Below are 27813 nucleotides of genomic sequence, written 5' to 3' on the forward strand. Positions count from 1 at the left end.
CAGCGGCAGGAGTCATTCATCAGATTTAAGAGTGAGGAGCTGACTGAGATGATCGCGGAAGATTTGGTTTCAAAGCGAAACGTAAAAGCGCCTATTTAAGGGAGTTTGTCATTTGTTTTGTTGTTGTGTTTTTCATTAAAAATAATAGACTAATGAACCCATAATTCAAGCAACCCGCAGCCGAATTGGCGCTAATTCAAAACCGAAAGTTAAATGTGCACGGCCGCACAGAGAGCGCATTGTTTACTTTCGCCTGGCTCCGCAGTGCGAGCCTCCGCTACGCTGACTGCGCGCATTTCTTTTTGCCGCGCGCACCCTCGCGCTCGTGCGGGCGCGTCGAGTATAAACGAGGCTTTACGGACGAACTGTTATTCATTCATGGCGTGCATCTCAATCATAGACTGATCAATGCCCTGACTACTGAACTAGGGAACTGATTGAGACGCACCCATGGCCTCACAGAGCGCGCATTTACAGACGAGCTGTCATTCACGGTGTGTGAATACGCAACACTGGCGCGTTTTCAGTTTAGAGCGGTCGTGTGCATGTTACTTTCGGTTAGATAGAATTAGTGATTTAAAAGCCTCCGCCGGTGATACCGGTATTACCGGTGTTGTCACACATCAATTAACCGGTGGGAAAATTTCCTCACCGTCACATCCCTAAAGTGCATCTATCCATCATAAAAGTGCATCTATCTATCATAAAAGTGCATCTATCCATCATAAAAGTGCATCTATCCATCATAAAAGTGCATCTATCCATCATAAAAGTGCATCTATCTATCATAAAAGTGCATCTATCCATCATAAAAGTGCATCTATTCATCATAAAAGTGCATCTATCTATCATAAAAGTGCATCTATCCATCATAAAAGTGCATCTATCTATCATAAAAGTGCATCTATCTATCATAAAAGTGCATCTATCCATCATAAAAGTGCATCTGTCCATCATAAAAGTGCATCTATCTATCATAAAAGTGCATCTATCTATCATAAAAGTGCATCTGTCCATCATAAAAGTGCATCTGTCCATCATAAAAGTGCATCTATCCATCATAAAAGTGCATCTATCCATCATAAAAGTGCATCTATCCATCATAAAAGTGCATCTATCTATCATAAAAGTGCATCTATCTATCATAAAAGTGCATCTGTCCATCATAAAAGTGCATCTATCCACCATCATAAAAGTGCATCTATCCACCATCATAAAAGTGCATCTATCCATCATAAAAGTGCATCTATCCATCATAAAAGTGCATCTGTCCATCATAAAAGTGCATCTATCCATCATAAAAGTGCATCTGTCCACCATCATAAAAGTGCATCTATCCATCATAAAAGTGCATCTATCTATCATAAAAGTGCATCTATCTATCATAAAAGTGCAGCTATCCATCATAAAAGTGCATCTATCCATCATAAAAGTGCATCTGTCCATCATAAAAGTGCATCTATCCATCATAAAAGTGCATCTATCCACCATCATAAAAGTGCATCTATCCACCATCATAAAAGTGCATCTATCCATCATAAAAGTGCATCTATCCATCATAAAAGTGCATCTGTCCATCATAAAAGTGCATCTATCCATCATAAAAGTGCATCTGTCCATCATAAAAGTGCATCTATCCATCATAAAAGTGCATCTGTCCATCATAAAAGTGCATCTATCCATGATAAAAGTGCATCTATCTATCATAAAAGTGCATCTATCTATCATAAAAGTGCAGCTATCCATCATAAAAGTGCATCTATCCATCATAAAAGTGCATCTATCCATCATAAAAGTGCATCTATCTATCATAAAAGTGCATCTATCCATCATAAAAGTGCAGCTATCCATCATAAAAGTGCATCTATCTATCATAAAAGTGCATCTATCTATCATAAAAGTGCATCTATCTATCATAAAAGTGCAGCTATCTATCATAAAAGTGCATCTATCCATCATAAAAGTGCAGCTATCCATCATAAAAGTGCATCTATCTATCATAAAAGTGCATCTATCTATCATAAAAGTGCATCTATCCATCATAAAAGTGCATCTGTCCATCATAAAAGTGCATCTATCTATCATAAAAGTGCATCTATCTATCATAAAAGTGCATCTATCCATCATAAAAGTGCATCTATCTATCATAAAAGTGCATCTATCCATCATAAAAGTGCATCTGTCCATCATAAAAGTGCATCTATCTATCATAAAAGTGCATCTATCTATCATAAAAGTGCATCTATCCATCATAAAAGTGCATCTATCTATCATAAAAGTGCATCTATCCATCATAAAAGTGCATCTATCCATCATAAAAGTGCATCTGTCCATCATAAAAGTGCATCTATCCATCATAAAAGTGCATCTATCTATCATAAAAGTGCATCTATCCATCATAAAAGTGCATCTATCTATCATAAAAGTGCATCTATCCATCATAAAAGTGCATCTATCCATCATAAAAGTGCATCTGTCCATCATAAAAGTGCATCTATCCATCATAAAAGTGCATCTATCCATCATAAAAGTGCATCTATCCATCATAAAAGTGCATCTATCTATCATAAAAGTGCATCTATCCATCATAAAAGTGCATCTATCCATCATAAAAGTGCATCTGTCCATCATAAAAGTGCATCTATCCATCATAAAAGTGCATCCATCCATCATAAAAGTGCATCTATCCATCATAAAAGTGCATCTATCCATCATAAAAGTGCATCTATCCATCATAAAAGTGCATCTGTCCATCATAAAAGTGCATCTGTCCATCATAAAAGTGCATTAGGCTTGCTACGATAGTCGGTGTTGCCGGTGTTACCGGTGTCCAGACTCAACACCGGTTACATCACTTGCCCACCGTGGCACCGCCCACCGTCTTTTTGATTTTTTTATAGTAATAAAATAATTTAGTTCAGTTAGAGAACAGACAGTACAAATAAAAACTGAACGATTTGCTTAATAAAGCAGGATCCGACCGTGAGTCTCGGCAGCGGCAGGAGTCATTCATCAGATTTAAGAGTGAGGAGCTGACTGAGATGATCGCGGAAGATTTGGTTTCAAAGCGAAACGTAAAAGCGCCTATTTAAGGGAGTTTGTCATTTGTTTTGTTGTTGTGTTTTTCATTAAAAATAATAGACTAATGAACCCATAATTCAAGCAACCCGCAGCCGAATTGGCGCTAATTCAAAACCGAAAGTTAAATGTGCACGGCCGCACAGAGAGCGCATTGTTTACTTTCGCCTGGCTCCGCAGTGCGAGCCTCCGCTACGCTGACTGCGCGCATTTCTTTTTGCCGCGCGCACCCTCGCGCTCGTGCGGGCGCGTCGAGTATAAACGAGGCTTTACGGACGAACTGTTATTCATTCATGGCGTGCATCTCAATCATAGACTGATCAATGCCCTGACTACTGAACTAGGGAACTGATTGAGACGCACCCATGGCCTCACAGAGCGCGCATTTACAGACGAGCTGTCATTCACGGTGTGTGAATACGCAACACTGGCGCGTTTTCAGTTTAGAGCGGTCGTGTGCATGTTACTTTCGGTTAGATAGAATTAGTGATTTAAAAGCCTCCGCCGGTGATACCGGTATTACCGGTGTTGTCACACATCAATTAACCGGTGGGAAAATTTCCTCACCGTCACATCCCTAAAGTGCATCTATCCATCATAAAAGTGCATCTATCTATCATAAAAGTGCATCTATCCATCATAAAAGTGCATCTATCCATCATAAAAGTGCATCTATCTATCATAAAAGTGCATCTATCTATCATAAAAGTGCATCTATCCATCATAAAAGTGCATCTATCTATCATAAAAGTGCATCTATCCATCATAAAAGTGCATCTGTCCATCATAAAAGTGCATCTATCTATCATAAAAGTGCATCTATCTATCATAAAAGTGCATCTATCCATCATAAAAGTGCATCTATCTATCATAAAAGTGCATCTATCCATCATAAAAGTGCATCTATCCATCATAAAAGTGCATCTGTCCATCATAAAAGTGCATCTATCCATCATAAAAGTGCATCTATCTATCATAAAAGTGCATCTATCCATCATAAAAGTGCATCTATCTATCATAAAAGTGCATCTATCCATCATAAAAGTGCATCTATCCATCATAAAAGTGCATCTGTCCATCATAAAAGTGCATCTATCCATCATAAAAGTTCATCTATCCATCATAAAAGTGCATCTGTCCATCATAAAAGTGCATCTATCCATCATAAAAGTGCATCTATCCATCATAAAAGTGCATCTATCCATCATAAAAGTGCATCTATCTATCATAAAAGTGCATCTATCCATCATAAAAGTGCATCTATCCATCATAAAAGTGCATCTGTCCATCATAAAAGTGCATCTATCCATCATAAAAGTGCATCCATCCATCATAAAAGTGCATCTATCCATCATAAAAGTGCATCTATCCATCATAAAAGTGCATCTATCCATCATAAAAGTGCATCTATCTATCATAAAAGTGCATCTATCCATCATAAAAGTGCAGCTATCCATCATAAAAGTGCATCTATCTATCATAAAAGTGCATCTATCTATCATAAAAGTGCATCTATCTATCATAAAAGTGCATCTATCTATCATAAAAGTGCATCTATCTATCATAAAAGTGCATCTATCCATCATAAAAGTGCATCTGTCCATCATAAAAGTGCATCTATCCATCATAAAAGTGCATCTATCCATCATAAAAGTGCATCTATCCATCATAAAAGTGCATCTATCTATCATAAAAGTGCATCTATCCATCATAAAAGTGCAGCTATCCATCATAAAAGTGCATCTATCTATCATAAAAGTGCAGCTATCCATCATAAAAGTGCATCTATCTATCATAAAAGTGCATCTATCTATCATAAAAGTGCATCTATCCATCATAAAAGTGCAGCTATCCATCATAAAAGTGCATCTATCTATCATAAAAGTGCATCTATCTATCATAAAAGTGCATCTATCTATCATAAAAGTGCATCTATCCATCATAAAAGTGCATCTATCTATCATAAAAGTGCATCTATCTATCATAAAAGTGCATCTATCCATCATAAAAGTGCATCTATCCATCATAAAAGTGCATCTGTCCATCATAAAAGTGCATCTGTCCATCATAAAAGTGCATCTATCCATCATAAAAGTGCATCTATCCATCATAAAAGTGCATCTATCCATCATAAAAGTGCATCTATCCATCATAAAAGTGCATCTATCCATCATAAAAGTGCATCTATCTATCATAAAAGTGCATCTATCTATCATAAAAGTGCATCTATCTATCATAAAAGTGCATCTATCTATCATAAAAGTGCATCTATCCATCATAAAAGTGCATCTATCCATCATAAAAGTGCATCTGTCCATCATAAAAGTGCATCTATCCATCATAAAAGTGCATCTATCCATCATAAAAGTGCATCTATCCATCATAAAAGTGCATCTATCCATCATAAAAGTGCATCTATCTATCATAAAAGTGCATCTATCCATCATAAAAGTGCATCTATCCATCATAAAAGTGCATCTGTCCATCATAAAAGTGCATCTATCCATCATAAAAGTGCATCCATCCATCATAAAAGTGCATCTATCCATCATAAAAGTGCATCTATCCATCATAAAAGTGCATCTATCCATCATAAAAGTGCATCTATCTATCATAAAAGTGCATCTATCCATCATAAAAGTGCAGCTATCCATCATAAAAGTGCATCTATCTATCATAAAAGTGCATCTATCTATCATAAAAGTGCATCTATCTATCATAAAAGTGCATCTATCCATCATAAAAGTGCATCTATCTATCATAAAAGTGCATCTATCTATCATCATAAAAGTGCATCTATCCATCATAAAAGTGCATCTGTCCATCATAAAAGTGCATCTATCCATCATAAAAGTGCATCTATCCATCATAAAAGTGCATCTATCCATCATAAAAGTGCATCTATCCATCATAAAAGTGCATCTATCCATCATAAAAGTGCATCTATCTATCATAAAAGTGCATCTATCCATCATAAAAGTGCATCTATCCATCATAAAAGTGCATCTATCTATCATAAAAGTGCATCTATCTATCATAAAAGTGCATCTATCCATCATAAAAGTGCATCTATCCATCATAAAAGTGCATCTATCCATCATAAAAGTGCATCTATCCATCATAAAAGTGCATCTATCCATCATAAAAGTGCATCTATCTATCATAAAAGTGCATCTATCCATCATAAAAGTGCATCTATCTATCATAAAAGTGCATCTATCTATCATCATAAAAGTGCATCTATCCATCATAAAAGTGCATCTGTCCATCATAAAAGTGCATCTATCCATCATAAAAGTGCATCTATCCATCATAAAAGTGCATCTATCCATCATAAAAGTGCATCTATCCATCATAAAAGTGCATCTATCCATCATAAAAGTGCATCTATCCATCATAAAAGTGCATCTATCCATCATAAAAGTGCATCTATCTATCATAAAAGTGCATCTATCCATCATAAAAGTGCATCTATCCATCATAAAAGTGCATCTATCCATCATAAAAGTGCATCTGTCCATCATAAAAGTGCATCTATCCATCATAAAAGTGCATCTATCTATCATAAAAGTGCATCTATCCATCATAAAAGTGCATCTATCCATCATAAAAGTGCATCTGTCCATCATAAAAGTGCATCTATCCATCATAAAAGTGCATCTATCCATCATAAAAGTGCATCTATCTATCATAAAAGTGCATCTATCCATCATAAAAGTGCATCTATCCATCATAAAAGTGCATCCAGTGCAAGAAAAATATCCATATTTATAACTTTATGAACTATAATCACTGCTTTCCGGTAACGGCTGTCCTCTAGTCTAGTTCACTGTGAATAATGTGCCTAATGAGTGTTTTGCACAGCACACGAATGGACAAATACACACACAAATATATCAAAATATTCTCGTAAACACAGTGGGTTACGTCTTAAGACCGTTGAGAAGATGAAAACACACGTGTAACCGTTTATTGGATCAGTGCAGGTCTTAAAGGGACAGTGGCAGATTTTCCTCAAGTGTCACTGTGATGACGTTAAACGAAAGACAATGAGAAAATTCATTATAATTTTCATAGAAATTATAGTTTATAAATTCCCCTGGAGTCGTATGGATTACTTTTTTGGTCACTCCCATTCACTCCCATTATAAAGCTTGGAAAAGTCAATATAACTCAGATAGGGCTGGGCGGTATATCGAGTTTGTACGATATATTTTTTTTAAACAATATGGAATGAGGCAATACCATTTATATTGATATACAGAAAATTGATACGAGCACACCTGAAAAATGGAGAATGAGCTGATGCAGGGAAAGTGCATGATACAATTTGTCCTAAACATGACACATGCTTTATATTAAGGGCTTCACAATAACTGGTAAGATATAGTTAACATGTAAAGTTTAACCCCTTAACTGTCACCCCTATATACAATATACATGAAAATGCACTATCCAAACTAAAATGGTTGCGATTCAAGAATGCATTGGAATATAGACACAAGTTTGGTCTCATTTTAAAGTAGACTGTCAGCAGATTATGGCTCATAAATCAAAGTATAAAAAGTTATGAAGGTTTAAATTTACTGTAAATCAAATATACGGTACTAAATATTTTATATAAAATATATATGTTACAAAATAATTTGTACTCTAAAGTTACTATCAAATCAAAGCCAAATGTCAAACCAATTTGTGTTCCAAATTTGAAGTTGATATCACAAAAAAGTTTTTGTAGAAGTAGGCATATGTATGTTATTTAAAGGAAAGCAAGAATTAAAGGGGTAGGAGTACATACGTTTGACTTCTTCCTACTCCTTTTCGCACATGAGATAGAAGCATGTTTATACAGGAAAGTAAGATACTTTGCGGTTTTCTTTTTAAATTTATTTTTCTTTTTTACTTTTTTTTTTAACATTATTGTATTTTATTTTTTCTTCTCTCATGTTCGAAATAAAGATATCAAATCAAAAAATCAAGTTCCCATGAGATTTTGTTTAGGCGCTGTACCATAAATAGCCACCGGGTGTCTTTGAAATTCCATTGATTTGTTTATGCAATCTCCCGTAACAAACGTATATATTTTTGTCCAAATATCACAAAACAGTTGGCAGATATAGAACCGTGAGACTCAGACCTTTCCTACGATATGCGTTTTGTCAAGATTAGAAAAAGTTTTTATTATAGTTTTTTTTAACCCCTTAAGCCCTGAAGGTATTTTAATGCTGCGTTCACACCAAACGCGAATTGAGCGTCAAAATCGCGTCTACCGCGTCTAGTTTCACGCGCGTACATTTTGAATGCATTCGCGCGTCAGCAGAGAATTGGACGCGCGTAGAAATTGAGCGCTGGAAGCGAAATTGACGCGCGTTCAAGGCACTCCAGGAGAAATATGTCTTAAAACACCACTCTGCCTCTTTTCATTTTCATTAAACATATATATTAAGCATTAATAGCCACACAAATGTGGTCCAGGCAACTCCTACATTATCTTCACTGCATGTATGTTTAAATATCCTTAAAATATAAAGTTATGAAACTTCTCTTTGCCCTCAGTCAAAACTATTTGGCAGACAACAAATTATATATTCATGAGAGCAAAGATCGCCCGTTAGATCCACACAAGACGAACCACTACAGGACATCAGAGCCAGCGGCAGACGCCAGAAGGACTGGCCGAGGAAGGGCTGCCTTCGCCGGGGTTATGAGCAGTGATTGCCCGGTGATAGCCTGGATCTCACAACTCCAAAAACACAAGATTATTTTTTTTAAATAGGCACTCTCTTTATAAATAAACCACAGATTTGAGCTTTAAACAACTACATTCCCACCTGAAAACATCTTAAAACTACATTTTGTGACACAATAGTACTGTTTTTAATTTATGCAGGGTTTCTCATACACGTCACTTTACCACGTGACAGCAGCGAGCAGGCTCCTGATTGGTTAACGCGGCGCGAATTGACGCCAAAGTTCAAATTTTTCAACTCGGGCGTCAGACGCGAATTCGCTTCAAACGCGTGAATGCACAAAAGCACCATTCGCGTGTAACGCGCGTATCGCGCAAGACTCTCAATTCGCGGAAGCGGATTCGCGTCCTTCGCGCCGCGCGTAACGCGCCTTCCGCGCCGCGGGACCTCCAGACGCGCGTCAACGCGCCTTTCCATTGACTTAACATTGAAATCACTCGCGCCTGACGCTCAATTCGCGTTTGGTGTGAACGCAGCATTAGAGTTTTTTTTGTCTGAGTGACATATACAACTTTAAAAACTCATAACTACAAATCTTTAGTAAGGAGAGTCAAATGGTGGGTATCATTTGTAAGCAAACATTTTGTATTTTTAGAAAATATAAACTGTATTATATTTGGACAATATATTGCGAGAAACTGCTGATAAAAGGCATTTTTTTTATATATATATTTTAAATAATTTTACAAATATTTATTATTTAACATTCAATAACTCAGGAAGGAAATAGGACAGCAGAAAAATTATTTTTGGTGATGTTCCCCTATATGTGGTCTGCATCTGGATCAGATTTTGTGGCGATATCATAAAATAATCAAAAGTTACAGCATTTAGAACAAAGGTAGCCTTTTTGTTCAGTCCTTGACATTTAGAAAACTGTTGTTTTCTGAGAGAAATACACAAATTTAAAGACTCATAACTCAAATTATAGCAAGGAGAGTCAAAAAGTATGTATCATTTGTTAAAACACTTTTAATATTTTTATAAAATATAAATTATTTTTATATTTGGACAATCTAATGCTGAGAAACTGCTGATAAAATATTATATTATTACAATATTATTTATATTATATTATATAATAACACATAATGGTATCATTTTAAAGCTTAGAATCTCAGCTTTCCAATGCATCATTTTTGATATCCTCTTAACGAGAATCTCTCTTTTTAATCGTGCGAATCCGCTGTAAATAAGGATGTGTCATTTTCAAAGATCAGAGAACGTTTCACGAAGTTACAATCATAAACGCAACGTTATAGCTTATTTAGAGTATGTGCGTCTGTTAGGTTTTAATGTGTAATAACTTCTGAGTTTAAATATTGATTATTATTATTACATTAGTGTTAGTATTATTAATCGAGGCGTATCTAAATTCTACTGTACAACAGTGATGTATTTGTCAAGATAAACCGGACTTTTATTTTGACGGGTTGCTGTGACTCAAAGACTTTTGAGTTTCTGTGTGTTTATGTTATGATAATATTATGATTATATTATGCGCAATAATTCTGACTAAAGTACACATATTTCTAAACTATTTGTTGTTGGACAATAAATGTGCCATATGTGGGATTTTAAACCTACAAGTAAGTGTATTTTTATGAAAGTGACCATAATAGTTGGGTAATCAAATATAGGCTAATAAGCTTTTGTTTTATTTTCATGGGGAATTAGGGAATTATTAATTTTGTTTTTACGATTGTAATGTTACAATGTTAGAATGTGATGTGATTTTTAACCCTCTTTTTGCACATAATATATTCCATAGCCTACATAACATTCACTGTATTAGTTTATAGCCTTCAATAGCAACATTGTTTTTAGGACATCACTGGGCAGGATGTGAAATAAAAAATATTATTAAAATATACCAGGATATATACCGTGTATCGCCATTCAACCCAAAAATACAGAGATATGATTTTCCAGCCCTAATCTCAGATTGTGTTTGGCTGAATGAAGAATGTCATATTCGTGAAACTATCCCTTTAAATCCCAGTATTTGTTGTTATGCAAACAAATATTTAATGTGATCAGTTGTATATATATATATATATAATACATCTCATATTGCAAGAACACTAAATACCTGTTTTCGTGTGCGGGTTTTGCCTGTTCTCAGCTTGATGTATCTGGCAATAAGCTCGTTGCGACCTGAGGAGGAAAACAAAAGTGTGTCAGTGACCAAAAGATGGCGACAAAAGCAATGAAAGACTCAACAACACTTGCAGACTTCATGAGACTGAAGACCACAAACAGAAAAGCAATGAAGTAAAGTTTGTGCCTTTATACATTAGATTTGCCTTCTAACGATGGGGGAAAAACATGCTCGAAATTGGTCATGTGGTAATAAAAGCTTTATCTGTAAAACCTGCAACCAGTATAAAACATGACCATTCTGTAATGCTCTATAACATGCATCAAGTGAACATGAGCATGTGTATCATTTACCAGATTTCTACACAAACAAGACGCAAGACTTTTGTTTACTGTAAAAAAAAGCAAATATTAAGAAAAAATGCAATGCGAGTATATCACTACTGAAGCTGTGACTGGTGTATGACCTATATTAGCCGCTATATTAGTTATATTCGTTATATTAGCCGTTATATCCGTTATATTAGCCGTTATATTCATTATATTGGCCATTATGTTAATTATATTAGCCGTTATATTCGTTATATTAGCCGTTATATTCATTATATTAGCCGTTATGTTAATTATATTAGCCGTTATATTCATTATATTAGCCGTTATATTCATTATATTAGCCGTTATATTCATTATATTAGCCGTTATATTCATTATATTAGCCGTTATATTCATTATATTAGCCGTTATGTTAATTATATTAGCCGTTATATTCATTATATTAGCCGTTATGTTAATTATATTAGCCGTTATATTCATTATATTAGCCGTTATATTCATTATATTAGCCGTTATGTTAATTATATTAGCCGTTATATTCATTATATTAGCCGTTATATTCATTATATTAGCCGTTATATTCATTATATTAGCCGTTATATTCATTATATTAGCCGTTATGTTAATTATATTAGCCGTTATATTCGTTATATTAGCCGTTATATTCATTATATTAGCCGTTATATTCATTATATTAGCCGTTATGTTAATTATATTAGCCGTTATATTCATTATATTAGCCGTTATGTTAATTATATTAGCCGTTATATTCATTATATTAGCCGTTATGTTAATTATATTAGCCGTTATATTCATTATATTAGCCGTTATATTCATTATATTAGCCGTTATGTTAATTATATTAGCCGTTATATTCATTATATTAGCCGTTATATTCATTATATTAGCCGTTATATTCATTATATTAGCCGTTATGTTAATTATATTAGCCGTTATATTCGTTATATTAGCCGTTATATTCATTATATTAGCCGTTATATTCATTATATTAGCCGTTATGTTAATTATATTAGCCGTTATATTCGTTATATTAGCCGTTATATTCATTATATTAGCCGTTATATTCATTATATTAGCCGTTATGTTAATTATATTAGCCGTTATATTTGTTATATTAGCCGTTATATTCATTATATTAGCCGTTATATTCATTATATTAGCCGTTATATTCATTATATTAGCCGTTATATTCATTATATTAGCCGTTATGTTAATTATATTAGCCGTTATATTCGTTATATTAGCCGTTATATTCATTATATTAGCCGTTATATTCATTATATTAGCCGTTATGTTAATTATATTAGCCGTTATATTCGTTATATTAGCCGTTATATTCATTATATTAGCCGTTATATTCATTATATTAGCCGTTATATTCATTATATTAGCCGTTATATTCATTATATTAGCCGTTATGTTAATTATATTAGCCGTTATATTCGTTATATTAGCCGTTATATTCATTATATTAGCCGTTATATTCATTATATTAGCCGTTATGTTAATTATATTAGCCGTTATATTCGTTATATTAGCCGTTATATTTGTTATATTAGCCGTTATATTCATTATATTAGCCGTTATATTCATTATATTAGCCGTTATATTCATTATATTAGCCGTTATATTCATTATATTAGCCGTTATGTTAATTATATTAGCCGTTATATTCGTTATATTAGCCGTTATATTCATTATATTAGCCGTTATATTCATTATATTAGCCGTTATATTCATTATATTAGCCGTTATGTTAATTATATTAGCCGTTATATTCATTATATTAGCCGTTATATTCATTATATTAGCCGTTATATTCGTTATATTCCACTGAACCTGTGACTGACGTCTGGATTATTAATGTGTGTTTAAATAAATGACAGACAATGTGTATAAATGATTATATTTCAACAACGAACTGGAGTAAAAACATACTTTTATAATTAGATTTAAAAGTTAATGCAAAAACTGCCTGATGTGAAGTTTATGTTAATAGTTTGTGCTCTGTCCTTTAATATTATAGTAATGTGTGAGAAAGAGCTCCTATAGTTTACAGCATTATCTTCAAGACACGGAGTTATAATTGAATTAATTTAAGGACAGACATGATTTGTTCAGTAAACACGGTTTAATTAAAAAAAAAAAACTATTTTATGTTTAGTAGCGAACCGTCAGTGTTGTTTACGTTACTCCCCTACCTGATATGAATGCCTTAGAGGAAAAAAAAAAAAGGTATGTGATATAAAGTTTAAATAAAATAAACAAGTTGCAACTCTTATGCATGTATTCTGAGAATGAACCAATTGTTTTTAACTCTGATGCGGAAACTGAGCACTGATTTGAGTTTGGTGTCTGCACACCCTTCCTCAGACACACCCTCTCTCTATCTCTCTCTCTCTCTCTCTCTCTCTCTCTCTCTCTCTCTCTCTCTCTCTCTCTCTCTCTCTCTCTCTCTCTCTCTCTCTCTCTCTCTCTCTCTCTCTCTCTCTCTCTCTCTCTCTCTCTCTCTCTCTCTCTCTCTCTCTCTCTCTCTCTCTCTCTCTCTCTCTCTCTCTCTCTCTCTCTCAGCCTCCGCATTCCTCACATTCCTCTGCGCCTGTGCCATCTGCCCCACACAGCTCGATTTGATGAGGGCAACAGCCTGGAGCATGCGTTCAGAGAGAGACACAAAGAGCCCTGCTGTCTCTGCCAACTGGCAGCTGAAGATGGTCCAGTCCCCAAACGGACCCCCACACCTGCCTCTGACCGTCCCTTCAGGAGCCAGAGAATAACACACCCTGGGTCACGTATTCTCCCGCTCTCACTCCCTCATCGGGTTTCATCTCAACCTTTGCTCTTAGAGTGTGTCTGTAAAGGAAGTTCAAGCAGGAGTATTTAGGTTCGGGAATAACACCTGATAACTGCTCGGGGTGGTGTAGAGGTCCAACCTCAGAGGGTAGGGGTGCTGAAATCAATCGTTTCTATGCTATCGGTTCTGCATCGATGCAGTAAAAGACCATAATCGATTTTAGCCTACTGACGTTTCTCTGATGTCATTCGCCGCGTGTACGTGCTTCTGCGCTAGATTTGGGTATTGGTTGGGTTTTTTACGATAACAGGGCCAAACCGATACTTTAAAAACAGTACCGGAGCCAAACCGATACTTTAAAAACAGTACCGGGGCCAAACCGATACTTTAAAAACAATACCGGTGCCAAACCGATACTTTAAAAACAGTACCGGGGCCAAACCGATACTTTAAAAGCAATACCGGTGCCAAACCGATACTTTAAAGACAGTATCGGTGCCAAACCGATACTTTAAAAGACAGTATCGGGGCCAAACCGATACTTTAAAAACAGTAAAAACAGTACCGGGGCCAAACCGATACTTTAAAAACAGTCCCGGGGCCAAACCGATACTTTAAAACGATACCGGGGCCAAACCAATACTTTAAAAACAGTACCGGGGCCAAACCGATACTTTAAAAACAGTACCGGTGCCAAACCGATACCTTAAAAACAGTACCGATGCCAAACCAATACTTTAAAAACAGTACCGGGGCTAAACCGATACTTTAAAAACAGTACCGGTGCCAAACCAATACTTTAAAAACAGTACCGGTGCCAAACCAATACTTTAAAAACAGTACCGGTGCCAAACCAATACTTTAAAAACAGTACCGGGGCCAAACCGATACTTTAAAAACAGTACCGGTGCCAAACCGATACCTTAAAAACAGTACCGATGCCAAACCAATACTTTAAAAACAGTACCGGGGCTAAACCGATACTTTAAAAACAGTACCGGTGCCAAACCAATACTTTAAAAACAGTACCGGTGCCAAACCGATACTTTAAAAACAGTACCGGGGCCAAACCGATACTTTAAAAACAGTACCGGGGCCAAGCCGATACTTTAAAAACAATACCGGGGCCAAACCGATACTTTAAAAACAGTACCGGTGCCAAACCGATACTTTAAAAACAGTACCGGGGCCAAACCGATACTTTAAAGACAGTATCGGGACCAAACTGATAATTTAAAAACAGTACCGGGGCCAAACCGATACTTTAAAAACAGTACCGGGGCCAAGCCGATACTTTAAAAACAATACCGGGGCCAAACCGATACTTTAAAAACAGTACCGGGGCCAAGCCGATACTTTAAAAACAATACCGGGGCCAAACCGATACTTTAAAGACAGTATCGGGGCCAAACCAATACTTTAAAAACAGTACCGGTGCCAAACTGATACTTTAAAAACAGTACCGGTACCAAACTGATACTTTAAAGACAGACTCGGGGCCAAACTGATACTTTAAAAACAGTACCGGGGCCAAACCGATACTTTAAAGACAGTATCGGGGCCAAACCGATACTTTAAAGAGAGTATCGGGGCCAAACCGATACTTTAAAAACAGTACCGGGGCCAAACCGATACTTTAAAAACAGTACCGGTGCCAAACCGATACTTTAAAAACAGTACCGGTGCCAAACCGATACTTTAAAAACAGTACCGGTGCCAAACCGATACTTTAAAAACAGTATCTGGGCCAAACTGATACTTTAAAGACAGTATCGGGGCCAAACCGATACTTTAAAGACAGTATCGGGGCCAAACTGATACTTTAAAAACGGTACCGGGGCCATACAGATACTTTAAAAACAGTATCGGGGCCAAACTGATACTTTAAAAACAGTATCGGGGCCAAACTGATACTTTAAAAACAGTACCGGTGCCAAACCGATACTTTAAAGACAGTATCGGGGCCAAACTGATACTTTAAAAACAGTACCGGGCCAAACCGATACTTTAAAGACAGTATCGGGGCCAAACTGATACTTTAAAAACAGTACCTGGGCCAAACCGATACTTTAAAGACAGTATCGGGGCCAAACCGATACTTTAAAAACGGTATCGGGGCCAAACCGATACTTTAAAAACGGTACCAGGGCCAAACCGATACTTTAAAGACAGTATCGGGGCCAAACTGATACTTTAAAAACAGTACCGGGCCAAACCGATACTTTAAAGACAGTATCGGGGCCAAACTGATACTTTAAAAACGGTACCGGGGCCATACAGATACTTTAAAAACAGTATCGGGGCCAAACTGATACTTTAAAAACAGTATCGGGGCCAAACTGATACTTTAAAAACAGTACCGGTGCCAAACCGATACTTTAAAGACAGTATCGGGGCCAAACTGATACTTTAAAAACAGTACCGGGCCAAACCGATACTTTAAAGACAGTATCGGGGCCAAACTGATACTTTAAAAACAGTATCGGGGCCAAACTGATACTTTAAAAACAGTATCGGGGCCAAACCGATACTTTAAAGACAGTATCGGGGCCAAACCGATACTTTAAAAACGGTATCGGGGCCAAACCGATACTTTAAAAACGGTACCAGGGCCAAACCGATACTTTAAAGACAGTATCGGGGCCAAACTGATACTTTAAAAACAGTACCGGGCCAAACCGATACTTTAAAGACAGTATCCGGGCCAAACCGATACTTTAAAGACAGTATCGGGGCCAAACTGATACTTTAAAAACAGTACCGGGCCAAACCGATACTTTAAAAACGGTACCAGGGCCAAACCGATACTTTAAAGACAGTATCGGGGCCAAACTGATACTTTAAAAACGGTACCGGGGCCATACAGATACTTTAAAAACAGTATCGGGGCCAAACTGATACTTTAAAAACAGTATCGGGGCCAAACTGATACTTTAAAAACAGTATCGGGGCCAAACTGATACTTTAAAAACAGTACCGGGCCAAACCGATACTTTAAAGACAGTATCGGGGCCAAACTGATACTTTAAAAACGGTACCGGGGCCAAACTGATACTTTAAAAACAGTACCGGTGCCAAACCGATACTTTAAAGACAGTATCGGGGCCAAACTGATACTTTAAAAACAGTACCGGTGCCAAACCGATACTTTAAAAACAGTACCGGTGCCAAACCGATACTTTAAAAACAGTATCTGGGCCAAACTGATACTTTAAAGACAGTATCGGGGCCAAACCGATACTTTAAAAACAGTACCGGGGCCAAACCGATACTTTAAAAACAGTACCGGTGCCAAACCGATACTTTAAAAACAGTACCGGTGCCAAACCGATACTTTAAAAACAGTACCGGTGCCAAACCGATACTTTAAAAACAGTATCTGGGCCAAACTGATACTTTAAAGACAGTATCGGGGCCAAACCGATACTTTAAAGACAGTATCGGGGCCAAACTGATACTTTAAAAACGGTACCGGGGCCATACAGATACTTTAAAAACAGTATCGGGGCCAAACTGATACTTTAAAAACAGTATCGGGGCCAAACTGATACTTTAAAAACAGTACCGGTGCCAAACCGATACTTTAAAGACAGTATCGGGGCCAAACTGATACTTTAAAAACAGTACCGGGCCAAACCGATACTTTAAAGACAGTATCGGGGCCAAACTGATACTTTAAAAACAGTACCTGGGCCAAACCGATACTTTAAAAGACAGTATCGGGGCCAAACCGATACTTTAAAAACGGTATCGGGGCCAAACCGATACTTTAAAAACGGTACCAGGGCCAAACCGATACTTTAAAGACAGTATCGGGGCCAAACTGATACTTTAAAAACAGTACCGGGCCAAACCGATACTTTAAAGACAGTATCGGGGCCAAACTGATACTTTAAAAACGGTACCGGGGCCATACAGATACTTTAAAAACAGTATCGGGGCCAAACTGATACTTTAAAAACAGTATCGGGGCCAAACTGATACTTTAAAAACAGTACCGGTGCCAAACCGATACTTTAAAGACAGTATCGGGGCCAAACTGATACTTTAAAAACAGTATCGGGGCCAAACCGATACTTTAAAGACAGTATCGGGGCCAAACCGATACTTTAAAAACGGTATCGGGGCCAAACCGATACTTTAAAAACGGTACCAGGGCCAAACCGATACTTTAAAGACAGTATCGGGGCCAAACTGATACTTTAAAAACAGTACCGGGCCAAACCGATACTTTAAAGACAGTATCCGGGCCAAACCGATACTTTAAAGACAGTATCCGGGCCAAACCGATACTTTAAAGACAGTATCGGGGCCAAACTGATACTTTAAAAACAGTACCGGGCCAAACCGATACTTTAAAGACAGTATCGGGGCCAAACTGATACTTTAAAAACGGTACCGGGGCCATACAGATACTTTAAAAACAGTATCGGGGCCAAACTGATACTTTAAAAACAGTATCGGGGCCAAACTGATACTTTAAAAACAGTACCGGTGCCAAACCGATACTTTAAAGACAGTATCGGGGCCAAACTGATACTTTAAAAACAGTATCGGGGCCAAACCGATACTTTAAAGACAGTATCGGGGCCAAACCGATACTTTAAAAACGGTATCGGGGCCAAACCGATACTTTAAAAACGGTACCAGGGCCAAACCGATACTTTAAAGACAGTATCGGGGCCAAACTGATACTTTAAAAACAGTACCGGGCCAAACCGATACTTTAAAGACAGTATCCGGGCCAAACCGATACTTTAAAGACAGTATCGGGGCCAAACTGATACTTTAAAAACAGTACCGGGCCAAACCGATACTTTAAAAACGGTACCAGGGCCAAACCGATACTTTAAAGACAGTATCGGGGCCAAACTGATACTTTAAAAACGGTACCGGGGCCATACAGATACTTTAAAAACAGTATCGGGGCCAAACTGATACTTTAAAAACAGTATCGGGGCCAAACTGATACTTTAAAAACAGTACCGGTGCCAAACCGATACTTTAAAGACAGTATCGGGGCCAAACTGATACTTTAAAAACAGTACCGGGCCAAACCGATACTTTAAAGACAGTATCGGGGCCAAACTGATACTTTAAAAACAGTACCTGGGCCAAACCGATACTTTAAAGACAGTATCGGGGCCAAACCGATACTTTAAAAACGGTATCGGGGCCAAACCGATACTTTAAAAACGGTATCGGGGCCAAACCGATACTTTAAAAACAGTACCGGTGCCAAACCGATACTTTAAAGACAGTATCGGGGCCAAACTGATACTTTAAAAACAGTATCGGGGCCAAACCGATACTTTAAAGACAGTATCGGGGCCAAACCGATACTTTAAAAACGGTATCGGGGCCAAACCGATACTTTAAAAACGGTACCAGGGCCAAACCGATACTTTAAAGACAGTATCGGGGCCAAACTGATACTTTAAAAACAGTACCGGGCCAAACCGATACTTTAAAGACAGTATCCGGGCCAAACCGATACTTTAAAAACAGTACCGGGCCAAACCGATACTTTAAAGACAGTATCGGGGCCAAACTGATACTTTAAAAACAGTACCGGGCCAAACCGATACTTTAAAAACGGTACCAGGGCCAAACCGATACTTTAAAGACAGTATCGGGGCCAAACTGATACTTTAAAAACGGTACCGGGGCCATACAGATACTTTAAAAACAGTATCGGGGCCAAACTGATACTTTAAAAACAGTATCGGGGCCAAACTGATACTTTAAAAACAGTATCGGGGCCAAACTGATACTTTAAAAACAGTACCGGGCCAAACCGATACTTTAAAGACAGTATCGGGGCCAAACTGATACTTTAAAAACGGTACCGGGGCCATACAGATACTTTAAAAACAGTATCGGGGCCAAACTGATACTTTAAAAACAGTATCGGGGCCAAACTGATACTTTAAAAACAGTACCGGTGCCAAACCGATACTTTAAAGACAGTATCGGGGCCAAACTGATACTTTAAAAACAGTACCGGGCCAAACCGATACTTTAAAGACAGTACCGGTGCCAAACTGATACTTTAAAAACAGTACCTGGGCCAAACCGATACTTTAAAAAGAGTATCGGGGCCAAACCGATACTTTAAAAAAAGAAAAGAAAGAAAAAAGAGTTACAAAACGTTACAATCACGATTACAAATTTGATTAATTCACCCTTTGCCGTAAGTTTGATTGACAGGTGATCTGACCAATCACATCGCAGAATCTGCTGGTTTGTCCGACAAAGCAGTCAGGAGAGTTAGTAGATTAACGTCGGTGGACTACGTCTTTACGCGGTTGAAACAACATTTCTTTTAGTGTTCATTCATGTTAATTTGATGCTTATCAATGAACTAGATTCAGAGATGATCGGTTCACGAGCAGCTTTAACTGAGGCGCTACAGCAATCAGCCTCAAAACGCTATTTATTGTTTACATTTCTTAAAAAATGACAATTTGAAAGTTGAGACTGTTTCATATCAGAAGTAACCTGCTCTGTCCTGTGTGTGGTCAGCGTCCTCTTTGCTCAGCGATGTATTTTCTCCACATGAGAATGTGTGTGTGTGTGTGTGAGAGTGCAGCTTGTCGGACATAGCAACAGTAACTAAAGGGGGCGGGGCTTTGCGAACGGTCAATTGTGCAGCCCTAAAAATAACTACAAAAAAGTTAAAGCTCTTGGAGGCATTTCCTGCTGGAGGGATGACAGAATGACGTTTCATTCATGGGATAGCTCATTAAAGTTGTCTCAATGTTGGTGGAATTCAACAAAAGCAGAATCAGTGGCGTTCCCGAGGGTATTATGGGCTGTCCTCAGTCTCCTCGTGAGGGGCTTCTTCAGTGGCAGATGACTGATGTAAATGGAGAAGGTGTTTACAGTCGCTGGAAAGAGCAGACACGGCGAGAGCAAGGAGTGTCAAAGGATACGTTTACAGCTTCATTTATTAATAAATGCAATCTGTGGAACTTCACATCATTAGCACAATGACTGAGGCTAGTGGGATTGAATTGCTCAAAGGGGGGGTCTAAAGCCGTTTCCTGCATTCTGCCTTATTTCCACAGTTAGAGTTGATTCTCATTAAAAACACATGGACGAGTATTTCTGTGCCAAATACACTCCTTCAGGATTAGAACAAGATTCTGGAAGTTTTTTGAGCATGGCCCTGTATGACATCATAAAGGGTGGAATTCCTTATATGGGCACTTCTCCTGGATGAGCACACACACACACACACACACACACACACACAGATCATCGAGCTTCATTCAGGTTACGGGAGCCGTCGGCGGCGCTGGCGTTGTGTTTTTAGACACGAGATCAACAATGTCACTAAAGAAGAGTGTGTGTGTGTGTGTGTGTGTGTGTGTGTGTGTGTGTGTGTGTGTGTGTGTGTGTGTGTGTGTGTGTGTGTGTGTGTGTGTGAGAGAGAGAGAGAGTGAGAGAGAGAGTGAGTGTAAATGTACTGAATGCCAATGGAGGCCTGTGTGAAGCCTTTCTCAGCATCAGCTTTACACTAAAATATCTTCATTTGTGTCTGAAGATGAACGGAGGTCTGACGGGTGTCCAACCACATGAGGCTCAGTCATTAATGACACAATTTACATTTTTGGGTGAACTAACCCTTTAAAGATGTCGGTTCGGTACGATTATGTGTACCGTTACACCCCTAGTAGCCAAAGGTTTTGCATTAAAAAAACAACTTTGTTTTATGAGTAATGCCGGAGAAATGAGCATGAATATGATCAGAGTTGCTGTGTTTAACCCTAGAAGAACCTCCAGTACTTCAGCACTGGGTTGTGTTCGGGACACTTCCTGTCAGTCGGCCATGCTTCCCCTGGTCTGGTTTGTATCGAGGCTTGACCTGCTAATTGAAACCAGCGCTTGGGTTTTGTCTTGTCTGTTTCTCTGAGGAGAAGAAAGGAGAGGAGGAGGAGGACCAGCGCCAAACACCTGGACAAACTGGACCATCTGCCATCATCAACACAACCGGGTTAGAGACGCTTCCCTCAAGACTAGACTTACCAGCCGGATTTGGGCTCAACTGGTTCGCGTTTTATAATCCGTAAACCAATCAATTGTAATGAGCCGTTTTAGACCAGAAACAGGAGCTAAAGTTGCTAAACCAGATGATCTCTGAACTGTCGCTCAACCACGACTTTTTTTTTTTTATTACGTTTTTTTTCTTCCTGTTAAATATTTTTTGGACACCATTTTAATGGTTTATTAAAATATTAATAATCAAAAATCCTGTCTAATTTATTGAAATCATGAAACTTATACAATTTATTAAAAGTTTGACATGTTTAGGGCCGTATGAAATATGTTTTTCCCCTTGAATTCTGTTTTATTTTGACTAAATGCTATGTTTTCTGTTTTAAGTCCATTTTAATTGTTTAATTACATTTAAAATGATCAAAAAGCCTGTCTACATAATTAAATTCATATTATTTCTAACTTCTGGCAATCAAACGAAGGCATAAAACATTAATTTAATGAATCTTTTAAACATACAAATTAAATTTTTTGGTGCACAACAGAAATTCACTGTTAAAATTTAAACATGGTAGAACATTTTTGATTATTCCTTTAAAAATATGTTTATTAAAAGTTGAACAAAAATTACATGTTTAGAAATCTATGAAATGCTTTAATATTTTTTACCAAATTCTTTTTTTTTTTCTGGATTCATTTTTTTCCCCCTCCGTTTTCCAGATTTTTTTGGGGCTCCATTTTAATGGTTAAATTAAATTTTAGTAATCAAAAATCATGTCCAATTTAATTGAAATCATGACTTATACAATTTAACAACAATTTATTAAAAGTTTAACATGTTTGGGAGTCTATGAAATGCTTTATTTTTGTGTTTTTGGGATTACATTTTAATGGTTTATTAAAATATTAATAATCAAAAAGCATGTCTAGTTAATTGAATTAATAAAAACAACCATTTTAATTATAATCCCTTTATTTCTATGAAATTTTCTTTTTGAAAAGTTGTGTATTTAAATTTTTCTTGCAATCAAATGAAGACATAAAACATGAATTGTTTAAATCATATTAAATTAAACTTTGGCAAACACAACAGAGCTTTACTGTTAAAAATATAACATGCGTTCATGTCCTCATATAGAGCGTGCTTCAGTGTGTGTGTGTGTGTGGGGAATCAAACCATTCATTCACACACACACACACACACACACACACACACACACACACACACACACGAGGATTCATATTTAAATATGTGCTTTAATATCTACAGTGTAGAGAATGCGTCACACACCTGCACTGTGATATTACACATTTTGGAAGATTACACCTCCAGAAATGTTTGCTTTCACATACTTGAACAAATTCTTGTGCTCCGTCTAATGAGAGTTTAACGCTTTAACACTGGAAATGCTACTTTGGCACCTGAAGTCATTAAAGGCTCTGCCTCGGGGGAAGACCTGCCTCGTTTAGGAGGAAGAACTAGAAGGGAAAAAAAGAGGAGAACAAGAAAACGGCGGAGGGAGGGAGGGTGAGATCTGGTGGGGGAACAAACCTGTGATTGAGCAAGACAAACAGAGCTGGTTTTGCCACTTTTCAACTGGGTGAGAGGGAAATAAACGACAACTCTCTCATAGTGCTGGGGGAAGAAAAGAGCTTGATCGGATATGATAAATAAAACCCGTTTGAGGAATGGGGGAGTTGAAAGAGGAGAGGAGGGGATGATGAAGCAGTGGCGGAGAGAAAGAGTGGATCTGCTCTGGAGAAACCGGTCTGTAGTCCACAGCTCCTCTGCAGGACAAGTGCAGGCCTGTTTTATGAGCTCTGAAAACACACAACCGCTGGCGGAGACATGCACAGAGTGTGTGTGTGTGTGTGTGTGTGTGTGTGTGTGTGGGTGTATTCCTCAACCTGCGCTTATCAAACAAAACTGCAGCCTTCTTCTAAAAACATCAGGAATCTGACCGATCCGAAACTGGGGGTCGACCGATATGGATTTTTTAGTGCCGATACCGATTTTTTTCCATCAGCCGATGAGCGATACGGGTTTACCGATTTTCTTGAGCCGATATTTGGAGCCGAAACTACTTTTGCTCCCTCAATTGACATCATAAAAATGACACAATGATCAGGATGATAATTTAAAAATGAAAAAAGGAACATTTATTGAACTAAAAAAAAACTATATTTAACAAATAGTAAAAACAGGTGAGGTAGAACAAGAGTTCAGTGGTGAAAATAAATATTTAAGCATAAATAAAATAATGACACTATTGCACACAGTATCAACAAGCGAGCAGCATAATAAAGTGCACACTGACTGTACTATACTTCATTTAAAACTGTTTACAACCTAGTCATTTAATGGTTACACTCTAAAAAATGTAAAAGTCTAAAAAAGTTGGGTTGAATATGGACTAACCCAGCAATTGGGTTGTTTTGTCCCAGCGGTTGGGTTAAATGTTTGCTTAAAACAAACCAATTGCTGGGTTAGTCCATTTTCAACCCAACTTGGGTTATTTTTAACCCAGCATTGTTTAGAGTGTAGGTGCACTTCACTTAATCTCTTGTGGAGCAACACCAGCGGTAATTCAGGAGAAAATCTCCCAATGCTCCACGTGAAACTTCAGTCTTTCCAGCTTTTACCATCGTGTCAATTCTCAGCTGATTTTGATTAATATGCGCAAGGGAGAGAGTTTGCAGACGGTGAGAGCTGCCCTGTGGACGCCTGTCTGGAAATAATGCAGGGGAAAAAATATCGGCGAACGCAGCAGCCTTATATCGGCCGATACATCGTCTAACACTAGTATGAACGAGTGGAAATGTTTTACGCATGTATGGATTCTGACTGGTGGCATGTGCAATGGGATGCAGATGAAAGTGTGGGATCTATTTTCCGTTCCCATCCCTCCCATGAACCATTCTGTCCAGAAACTCTTGTCCTGAAAGCATCAGAAATCCAGCGATGCCATCAGTGACTAAACACGACATTAAGTTCCTTCAAAATAGTATTTGGGCGGCACAAATGACAAAAGCCAATAATTACACCCCTCAAATCACAGCTAAAAGTCATAAGGACTTGACAAAAGTTTTAATTTTAAACGGAATTGATAAAATCACTAATAATATGTTTATCATGGCCGATGTTCTTACATTTATTCCATTAAAGCTACCCTGTGTAACTTTTTTAGTTTATTCTTAGCTAAAAACACTTCTTTCAAAAATATATGTGCTCATTAATGTATATTTACTTCTTTCCAGTAATAAAGTATTCTGGTAAGTTTATAATATGCCATTGTAAACACATACGGGTGAGGGTTCGAATGCGGGTCGCCATGTTGCCCCTCCATCTTGAAAGTACATTAGCCAAAGAGGGACATTCCCGTAAATTCAAGCTTCGCCTTTGGCGTTTTAACACTCGATGGCTCCGTGTCCAATGTGGACGAGGTCGAACTGGAAGCCATATTAATCTTGGACTAAATCAGCCACCGTAGGAGTTAAAACGAGAAGAACAGAAACTAATATTCACTGGATGGTCATATACCTTTTCACCACTAGATGGGGGAAAATATCACACAGTGTAGCTTTAACATCCAATTTAAATGATGGACAATGTTGGGCCCTTGAAATCAGTTTCCTTTTTTTCCAAATATTTTTTTTTTTAACCGTTTTAAATTTTCTGGATTAAATTTTTTCCCATTTTCCAATTTTTTGTGGGACTTTGAGCGTAACCTTTTCAACGTAATTGCGTTTTACGTGACGTCACAAGCGTGCATCACTGACCAGATCAAGGCGAGCATTTGTGCTTATAAAACGTAAACTTTATTTATTTTTTTAAAAATGAGCGATCGTTTGGCTAGATAAGACCCTTATTGATCGTCTGGTAGCGTTTGATGTGGTTTAAAGCCCTTTTGAAGCTGTACTGAACCTCTCATTTGGACCTTGAAGCTTATGGGGTCTATTGACTTCCGTTATATGGAGAAAAATCCTGAAATCTTTTCATCAAAAATCTTCATTTCTTTTCGACTGAAGACAGAAAGACATGGATATCTTGGATGACAAGGGGGTGAGTAAATTATAGGCAAAAGTTTATTTGAAAGTGAACTAATCCTTTAAGTGGCCTACACCTTTTAAACTTCTAGTTTTACAAATCATCAAGCTATAATATTTAGAGCTTTTAAGTGCCTGGAAAAGTGTGAAACACTTGAAAAAGTGCTTGAATTTCACTCTCAAAAGGTTGTACATTTGACTATTTCTTCCACAATACCATGGGGTGTTACATTATTTCCATGGTGAATGTTAATGATTTGTGGACTGAAACCCCTGAATGTTTCTCCTGGTCTCCACGGGTCAGCTCTGATCTGAGATCTGTGGTTTATATCAGAGGATTCTGCACTGAACTCTTCCTCTAGGTCTCGCAGTAGCCATGTTATTAATACTGAGGTGAACTCAAATGCGTTCTCACTGGATCTCCAGCCCTGTTTAGTAACAGTGTCATGTGATCGAGTATGAGCTCGCGCTGCGATGTCTATTATTGCTCCGAGCTGAGAAACGGTTCGCTTTCTTTTTGTTTGCCGCTCAATGTTTCTCATATGTAACAGAAATGGCAGCTCTTATCAAATTCAGTCGCACCAGCGGGAAAAAAGGACGCAAAAGGCCACCATTTAGTCGCCGTCTGGAGCCCTGGAAACGTATTCAATTTAACAACAGTTAACAACAAATACACTCATAAAATGACTTAATGTCCATCTTGGTGAGTATTAACGTAAACACAGTCGAGTGTTTGGGATCCATGCGTGCGCCGGGTCTTAAAGGGACAGCGGTTATTTATTATTCACACTACAAAAAGACAAACGATCACTTGACTGATTAATTTGTGAAGCTCTAATGGATTCATCTGTATTACATTTTTAATAATGAAGATTATCCAATGTTATTTTAAATTTGATTACTTTATTTTGTTTTTTAATTCAGTTTCTTACCTGAATACTGTAAGACCTACCTGAAAAAAATAAAGCAGTCTATTTAATTTGTATCCTTATTCTATTGTATTTATTTGTGCTATTGTTAGTCATTTGTTTATTTGTTCTTACTTTATTACTGTTTACTCATCTTTTTAAATTAAATTTGGAATCAAGCTTCCTTGTGCTGTAGCTATTACAACACAATTAGTTAGCAAATATTTGTGAGATATTTGTAATGGTAATTGCTCAACGTTTATATATGAGAAAAACCTTAAAAGCTTTATCATAGAAAGTGATCTCTTCAGAAGAATTTTTTAATCGCCTAGACTTTCAATAGACGGACAAAAAAATAAATTATATAAAAAAATATCTATTTGACAGTATAAAAGCGCTTTTTCCCCGTGGTATCGAATATCGATACTTTTTTAGGTATCGTATCGAAGTTAGAAATTCCAGTATCGTGACAACACTAGTGTGGAATCAAACACACACACACACACACACACAAAATGAGGATTCATATTTAAATATGTGTTTTAATATTCACACACACTAGTCAACATTAGTGTTAGACCGATATATCGGGCCGATATTCACGATTTTTGCATGTATCGGTCGATACAAGGCTGCTGCGTTCGCCGATATTTTTTTCAAGAGATTAAGTTAAGTGCACCTAAGCATTAAATGACTAGGTTGTAAATAGTTTTAAAAGTTTTAAGTATAGTACAGTCAGTGTGCACTTTATTATGCTGCTTGCTTGTTGAAACTGTGTGCAATA

At 37.3% G+C, this 27813-nt stretch overlaps 1 protein-coding gene across 2 annotated transcripts in view; it reads right to left on the reverse strand.

Annotated features, from left to right (window-relative positions):
• The window catches only part of tead3b (TEA domain family member 3 b), a 101683-nt gene that overhangs the window by 35708 nt on the left and 38162 nt on the right, over positions 1 to 27813 (reverse strand). For both annotated transcript variants that reach the window (XM_079840939.1, XM_079840940.1), the window contains one exon: positions 10921 to 10985. In XM_079840939.1, coding sequence (XP_079697065.1) covers positions 10921 to 10985 — 65 coding nt within the window. The remainder of the gene's footprint in view (positions 1 to 10920; positions 10986 to 27813) is intronic.

This window comes from Gobio gobio, assembly GCF_949357685.1.
Source record: "Gobio gobio genome assembly, chromosome: 17".
In the NCBI taxonomy this organism is placed as follows: domain Eukaryota; kingdom Metazoa; phylum Chordata; class Actinopteri; order Cypriniformes; family Gobionidae; genus Gobio; species Gobio gobio.